The sequence below is a fragment of the Arvicanthis niloticus genome, chromosome 1, assembly GCF_011762505.2.
Source record: "Arvicanthis niloticus isolate mArvNil1 chromosome 1, mArvNil1.pat.X, whole genome shotgun sequence".
NCBI classification, from domain to species: domain Eukaryota; kingdom Metazoa; phylum Chordata; class Mammalia; order Rodentia; family Muridae; genus Arvicanthis; species Arvicanthis niloticus.
This window is the reverse complement of record NC_047658.1, coordinates 72,174,327-72,182,583: the sequence shown is the minus strand read 5'-3', so window position 1 is coordinate 72,182,583 and position 8,257 is coordinate 72,174,327. Positions and strand designations below refer to the sequence as shown.

At 41.8% G+C, this 8,257-nt stretch overlaps 1 protein-coding gene across 3 annotated transcripts; it reads right to left on the bottom strand.

The window, feature by feature from the left end:
* Positions 1–523: 523 nt before the first annotated feature.
* LOC117712830 (olfactory receptor 52K1-like) lies at positions 524–8,257 on the bottom strand. Of its 3 annotated transcripts, none has more exons than XM_076942430.1 (3): positions 8,170–8,257; positions 7,722–7,881; positions 524–2,230 (listed from the first exon to the last, which is right to left on the bottom strand). In XM_076942430.1, the coding sequence occupies exon 3, from the start codon at positions 2,088–2,090 to the stop codon at positions 1,149–1,151; it is 942 nt and encodes a 313-aa protein (XP_076798545.1). In that variant the 5' UTR covers positions 2,091–2,230; positions 7,722–7,881; positions 8,170–8,257; the 3' UTR covers positions 524–1,148. The 3 variants fall into 3 exon arrangements, with proteins under 3 accessions (XP_076798545.1, XP_076798501.1, XP_034364934.1); XM_076942386.1 differs by having other exon boundaries at positions 7,722–7,891; positions 8,170–8,198; XM_034509043.2 differs by adding an exon at positions 7,122–7,372 and having other exon boundaries at positions 7,722–8,196.

Below are 8,257 nucleotides of genomic sequence, written 5' to 3'. Positions count from 1 at the left end.
ATATTTTTGAGGGTGAAAATCATGTGCCTTAATCTAATGGTACTTCTTATTTGTGCTTCATGGTCCAAGCTCCAACAAGCTTATACATAATTTTCTTCTACTTTTTTGTGAGTAGCCCTTGTCATGATGATGGTAGATGTGGTTCCAGGATAAGGATGATTCCATTACTGGACTTGAGCTATAAACAAAATTCTTCTCGCTTTGTTGAGAGTGTATCTAACCGATAGGATGATGGTGTTTCTTGTATAAACCAACAGAAGAATAATCACAGATCTCATTAGAAGTAATTTCTTGGGGCTGGAAAGATAATTCTGTGATTAAGAGCAGATTCTGCCCTTGCAGAGGACCTCAATCTAGTTCTGGGCACCCGTATCAAACAGCTCACAACCCCCCATGAACTCAGATTGAGTAATCTAATGGTGCTCATATGGTCTCAGGCGACATCTGAACTCACATATGAAAAGATCCACACAGAGACATGTACAGACACAAAAAACATTCTTTTTAAGAGTCATTTCTTTTATTTCATGCTACTCTGTTTATATTTCAGTATTTAATGCTGTTCTGAATCTTCCCGTACACTCCATCATACACAGAAAAACAATTTAAAAGTCTGTATTGCTTTTGGCTATGGAAAAAAAAATTGCAATCTAGTAAGCAAGGGTGACTGTGGTGGAACCTGTAGTCCTGGAATGTTAGAAACCCCAACAGTGGGAGAGTTCTGTCTGGATCAGGACCCCAGCTGTGAGTGAGTGATGAGGAGTTCTTCATTGGTGTTCTGTTGATGCTTATCCAGGTCCTAAACTGATGAATACATAAAACTTCACATTCCATGGACAGGGCTAGAAATCAGACCCTCAGTTTCTCATGAGCGGGGGAGCTTAAGAACATCACTGTCACTATTTGAAGACAGAAAAAGATCATAGTTCATGACTCTGTCCTGTTACTGAAGGGCAGGAGTGAGAATTCCAAAATGTCAACAAGTTTGAATCCAGGCAAGTGTCATTAGTCAATGGCTAGTCATTTTTTTTAATCGTATTAAGATAAAAGTAAGCAAAAAGATCTTGGCATCCCCTACTTCCTATCAGACCCAGTTTCCAATTCCAACAAACAGCTCTCCTTTCTTCAACTGTCCCTCACTTGACTATTCAACCCTTTCTGAGGAATAGTCCTAAGACTCTCTCTCGAATCTGCTTGGTCTTGACACCATAGATGATAGGATTGACCATGGGTGGAAAAAGCAGATAGAAATTAGCAAGGAGTATGTGGACATGAGGAGCAGCCCGGCGAGCTACACGATGCATGACTGAGGAGATGACTACAGGTGTGTAGAAGGCTAAGATGGCACCTATATGAGACACACATGTCCCAAAGGCCTTATAGCGAGCCTCCTTAGAGGCAAGCTGGAGAACAGCACGAAGGATGAAGACATAAGACAAGATAACAAAGAGCAGGTCCAGCACCACAATAAACATGGCCACAGCAATGCCGTAGATGTTGTTGAAGCGTGTGTCCCCACATGCCAGCCTCACCACAGCCATGTGTTCACAGTAGCAGTGGGCAATCATCACACCTCGACAATAGTGGAAGCGTCTGAGCAGAAAGGGGAGTGGAGTCATTAATGTCACAGCCCGAGTCACAGCAGCCAGGCCAATCTTGATGATGAGCGGCTTCGTCAGGATCGTGGTGTAGTGCAGGGGTTTGCAGATGGCGACATAACGGTCAAAGGCCATGGCCAACAGCACTGCTGACTCCATAATAGCAAAGGAATGGAGAAAGAACATCTGGATAAGGCAGGCATGGAAATTGATTTCCCGATCCCTGAACCAGAACAGGGCAAGCATTTTGGGCAGTGTTGAGGAGGAAAGGACCAGATCTATGGTTGCCAACATGGCCAGAAAGAGGTACATGGGCTCATGGAGGGCTGCATCAACCCGAATGATGAAAAGGAGGGTGCAGTTGCCAAGCACAGCCAAAGTATAGGCTGAGCAGAAGGGGATGGAGATCCAAATGTGTAAGTGCTCTAGGCCCGGGATACCCATCAACAAGAAGACCACTGGATGGGTTGTGGTGAGATTACTAACGAACATGGCTGCTGGGAATTTTTTCTTCTTCCAATTTACTTCCACAGAGCCCTTCTAGAGAGGATCCACCATCAGCAGAATCAGTGTTCAAATTCAAATCCCAATCATCTATGGAAGAAGATTGGCCCTTCTTCACTTGTGTGAGTCTTCAAATAAACAATAAAAACACAAATCAAAAAATTATACAAGAGGCTCATAACTTCAACATGATAATAAAGTCACCTACTGTCAGGATATCTAATACTACTGCAGGTGGTGCCAGAGGCAACCTTTATATGATCATTAGTTTAAAGCCATCTGGAGTACAGAGGGAGTTCAGAACCATGTCTGTTAAAGATGTGGATTTCTGCGTTCATCTTTATAAATATTCACTTTGTTTCCTCTACTTCTTGCTGCCATCCCAATTCAAACTACACTCCTAAATACAAAAGATTACTTTCTCAAATAACAAACTTAACTATATGGAAAATAAGCAAGTTTATTAGTTCTTTCTTAATTTGCTTATCTAAAAGCTTTGCCTGGCTTGCAGGCAGGCAGGCAGGCTGGCTGGCTGGCTTGGTTTTATTTGCTGTGCCAAGGGTTAAACCAAGAACCTTGCACAGACTCAGCACACACTCTACCATTAAAGTGCATCTCAAATGCTCTTCTTATATTTTACTTGAGATTAGGTGACTCTAAATGGCCCAAGCTGGCCTTGAACTTAAGATCCTCCAGCCTCAATTTCTTTAGTAGTTTGGCTTTAGACCTGATCCACAAGACCCAGCTCCTGCTATGTAGATTCTATAGATTCTACTGAACAGGCAGAAATCTCTGCAGTTATCATCTTTCCTAAAGCTAAGAAGAACGTGAGGAGTCCTTTTGTTCCTTTTTGTGTGCCTTTATTTCCATCTCTAGGTCTTCCTTTCCCCCCATTACTTTCTAGATTTCATGACAGTTGGAAGACATATTCTACCCTATTGATCTTTGACCTTGACAGTATTATTCTTCCTGCTGGGTCCCTTATCCTCCTCTTTTATTCTCCAGGTTTATTTTCTCCTTTGAAAAATGCTAAACAGAGATCAGCTGTGATGGCACATGCCTTGAATCTCAGCCCTCAGGAAGCAGAGGCAGGCAGATTCAAGGCCAATCTGGTCTACAGTGTGAGTTACAGATAGCCAGGGCTACACAGCAAAACTCTATCTTGAAGAAGAGAGAGAGAGAGAGAGAAAGAGAGAGAGAGAGAGAGAGAGAGAGAGAGAGAGAGAGAGAGAGAGAGAGAGAAGAAAGAAAGAGGGAGAGGGAAAAGGAAAGAAAGAAGGAAGGAAGCAAGAAAAGAGAAAGAGAAGGGGAGAAAGGGAGGAGTAGATCAAGAGAAGAAGGGAAGGAGAGAGGAAGGGAGGAAGGAAGGGAGGGAGGGAAGGAGAAAGAAAATGCTCAAACATAGCTGAAAATTGGTCAAGTACTTGCCTAGCATGTAAAAGTGTTAGGTCCAACTCCTCACTGCCAGAAAATGCTTAAACATTTTACCAAAGCACATGGTCCCTTTTTACCTCTTTTAGGGATAGTCTAAAATAATATGTCTTTTGAGGATTTTGAGGTTATCGTGGTAAAACTCTTAGCATAAATCTGAGGCATTGAACCTGCTCAGCCAATGTTGGTATCTTTTTGAGGAAAACTAATGGTTCTTACTTATTGATTGTTACATAGCTGGGAATTGTCAATGTTAAATGTTGGGCTATTAGAGCTTAGTTGTAAGGAATTTAAGTGAGATTGCAGTAAAATGGATGATTCTAGAAAGTGTTCTAGTAAGTGGGGTGTCCAGTCTCAGAAAGACACAAATCTCATTTCTTTCTCCTAAGGAAATCCTGGCTTTAAGGTCTGTATGATGCCAATAAAGTATTGTGAGAGTGGGTGCAGAAAACCCCGAGGGGAAACAGGAGTTCTGAGAAAGCTCACAGGTTACATGGCAGTAGAAAGAAGGTATTGGGAGCAAGCAAGGGAGTGGGGAAAAGTGGGGAGAGACACGAAAACCCAAGTTTTGTTTGTCACACATGTTGCAATGAAACCTAGTACTTTTTAAGCTAATAAGAAAGTCTTAAGCAAAAATAATAGTAATTAAATTTCAAATAAATTCTATTTCTTGTAAATGAAAATGAAACATAAAATACTGGAATGGAAAAGAAACCAACTCTTGTCCAAACGGTTTCTCTTAACCTAGGTCTACATCCCCTCAACTCTGTTTTCTTCCACAATAACCCTTGTTTAAATTCCTAAGTTATAATCAGGGAGGAAAGCCTCAGATACTGCTGTCAGGGTAAGAAAACAGAGAATGACCATGTACTGAATATTTTTAAAATCTAGAACTTTTAATTTTTAATGTTTATGCCATAAAGAAATGATAAATGTTTGAGGAAATTGGTGTTTTTAATCAGATTTGAACATTAGTCAAAGTGTATGCTGTCTGAAATGTCATATGGTTCTCCATAGGAACCCATGTTTTATTTGGGGAGACAAGAATAAATTTAAAACATTCATTCTCTATTTCCTCAGTCTCTCATTCTTCAATCCCCTCTGATTTAGCTCTCTTAGACAGTCTTGCCTTTCTTTTAACTTCTCACCTCTCTGTCCTTTTCTCCCCCTCTTATTACTTATAGTCTCACAATTGTTTCTTTGATATCCTTAGAAATTTCATCATGTATATTCACGGAATTTCAGTTCCAGACTAGTATACCCTTCTCCCAGAAGACCAGTCACTCAGAAATTCCTCATGAGTCTTAAACATTAATGACCAAAGCAAACCTTGCTAATCTCCCTACCAACTATTTTCTCTGCATGTGCTTCCTAGATCCATGTATATAACAGCTATGCCTTCCACAGCTAGGTGGGAAAGTCAGGGGTGGGGCTTTATGCACTCTCCTCTTCCACTCCATCCATGTATCATATAGTCATAGTCAGGTAACTAACATGCCTCAGTATTCTTCTAGGCCTCTTGTTTAAATCACTATCATCTTGCGTCTAAACAGAAAAAGCCTCTTAACTAGTCTCTGTGGTATAACTCTTGGACTCTGTATAATAACTCTTTCCCTCTACTATAATCAATAAGACCATTTTAGAAAGCAAATTATGGACCCTTGGCTTTGGCTAGATCCTTTATCAGCTACCATAGGACTTAAGATGGACTCTCCATCTCAAATCAGGCTATAAAAACCCTGCATTGTCTGGTCACTCCTTCAGCCACACTTCTTCCCACTACCCTGCAGCAATGAACCCTCTTGCCAGGTGCTATAGCCGAAGGATCTCTTCCCAGGCAGACAAGAAGACCCGCTATCACCTCTTGCTGTTCCTCTTTCTATCCCCACTGTGTCATCCCTTGTTCACTTATCACCTCTTGCCTGAGTCACTGTTCATCCTTACCTCCGTTTTCTGCCCCTACTCAACCTATACATTGCAATGTGTCTATGTATTTTATTTCCCAGTTGAAGACTGCTTACAGAGTCCCATTGCAACAAGAAAGATCAAATCTCCTAACCACACTTATGTATGTCTTTCTGCCTGCACCTGTCAGCATCACTCCTGTTCTCTAAGTGTTCATCCTCGGTTCAACCACACTGGATTCTCTGCCTCAGTCACATGTATAGTTTACCAGATTGAACTGCAATGTTTTCCTTTGTCCTTTTTCCTGTCTGGCCAAGATCCTGCTGCCTTTGTAGAGACACCCTCTTGAGCTCCTCCAAGGAGACTTTCTCAGTCATTTCAGTAGCAACTTGTTACTTCAGTGGTTCTCAACCTTCCTTAGGCTGTGAGCCTTTAACACAGCTCCTCATGTTGTAGTGATCTCCCAACCATAAAATTACTTTCATTGTTACATCATTACTGTAAGTTTGCTACTGTTGTGATTCATAATGTATATATAGGATATCTGATATGTAACTTCTGTGAAAGCCTTGTTTGACCTAAAACAGGTCAGGACCCACAGGATGAGAACCACTATGTTAAATACTGCATGAAAAGGCACCATGAGAGTGCAATTGTTGCTAGCTTTGCTTGTGTCTGTAGATCCACAGTAGTCTGTAGGCTTTGTAACTCACAGCCTGTAATTCAATTCAGAGCCCACAGACGCTAGTGAACATAGTTGGTACTTAAAGGACGGTTTTAAATAAATGCAGGTGAGACTTCCTTTTCCTGAAAACCTTGCCTTCTCCCAGCCACTATATAATATGTCATCAACTGGTCCTACCTCCACAGCAGTTTGTCACCTCAGTCAAAATGAAACCCAAAGTGAATTCCCTACTCCACTTCTGTGTGCTCAAATGTTTGTGTGTGTGTGTGTGTGTGTGTGTGTGTGTGTGTGTGTGTCTACATGTGTTTCTTGTAGCTTTTCTTACATTCATTTTCTGATGTTTATTTGTTTGCTTGGTCCTTTCTGGTTCATTTCCTTTTTATTTATTCTTATTTTATTTATTATTATCATTATTATTAATAATATTATTATTTTAGATGCCTGTTTGATTTTTAATAAGAGAGAGGGAGAGAGGGTTTAGAGTTGTATAAAAGAGTAAGAGGGAGGATCTGGGAAGAGTTGGAGGAAAGAAAACTGTAATCAGAATATAGTATATGAAAAAATCTATTTTCAATTTTACAAAAAACAAATCCTTACTCCAAGGTTTCATAGCTCTGTGAATTTTCCCCAAAACACAAGTTAAGTGTGGACCGCATGAAAGCCCCAAAATGGCAGGATTACCTTTTGTATCTATGGACACCATGAGGCCCCCTTGCACACATGTCAGATAGTTACTGACTAGATGAGAGCATATCCTCTTACATCCTGTGTCACCCCATCCTAAATGAATGTACTGCTTCTGTTCCAGGCAGGCCTGTGCTCTTCCTGGGTGACTTGTCTCCCCTATGTACTCCTGATGCTCTCCTATAGACTCCTGATGACTGCCGCTGGCCCTCCTGTCTCTTTTCCCTCACTGCTCAGTCTCAAATCTTGTCTATGGTGTCTAATATACCCAGAAGTATCAACCTTCACTCTTTTTAGCTTTGGAGAAAACTAACCTCCAGTTCCATTCAGTCTTTGCCAGTCTCCTCCTGTTTAAAACACTTTACCCAATTTGGCATGGGTATTTTTTTCCAGTCTTTCAATGTCACAGGGATGGCTCTGTTTATTTCCTGCCTCCTCACCAAAGACATCAGCAAGGAGCCAAAGGAAGTCTGTTTGGTTTCTTCATCTCCCCCAGAACCATAGATGAGAGCCTTAAGTCAGCACACTTGTCTGCCGTGTTCATTATGCCTTTGCCTAGAGAAACCTTACAATGATAGATTTGGAGAATTATACCATCATGAGGGATGCAAACTTCAGCTTTAAGCCTCATCTCCACAACTTTAGACTCTTCCTACAGTATTCCAGGACTGTGGCTATACTACCACACTGTAGAGTCCCAGCTACTTGTGGGGGAACCTTTTAATGTCCCACCTATCCTTCCTAGTTTTTTCTCTCAGCCACTTTGCAGCAGCTATGAGTGAGACAGGGCCTGAATGTGGAGAGAAAGAAAAGCAACAGTGACAAGAGGGGGGAAATTATAGGCATGAGCTGAATTACTAAGGCAGAGGTTTCTGGTAGTAGACTCTAAAAAGAACCCCAAAATGAACATATACCTGGGAGGCAGGCAAGAGCTTCTTCTAATGAAGGCATGATGGAGGAACCGAAGTCCACAGAACATAGCATAAGAAGATAAAGATGTCCAAGTAGCTAGAAGTATGCTGGGATGAATGACAACAGGGAGATGAGGTAGTGCCTGAGGCAGGAAGAAGTCATCTGTTTGGATCTGAGAAGCAAGGAAGCGTGAGGCTAGGCTCTGTCACTTCTTGGCACTGTCTCTCAACCTTTGGGTGCTATTTCTGTCATTGTTCTGATTGAACCCATTCTCTGTTCACATGTCCTGGCTTCTTTCCTTCCTCTGTTCCGGACCCTAGATAATCTTCCCAAATTCCAACCCCACTCTTAGAGGCTAGCTGTTCCCAGCACAAGTACCCCTCCCAATCAGCCTGTGTCTACTGCCTCAGGCCCAGCAGGCTCTCATCCTCAGCATGAAGCTCCACTCACTTCCTGGGGCTCACAGGAAAGCAATACCGTGCTCCTCTTTCCATGAGAGGAGATGCACAGAAAAGCCTGGATATATCCTCACTCAGCT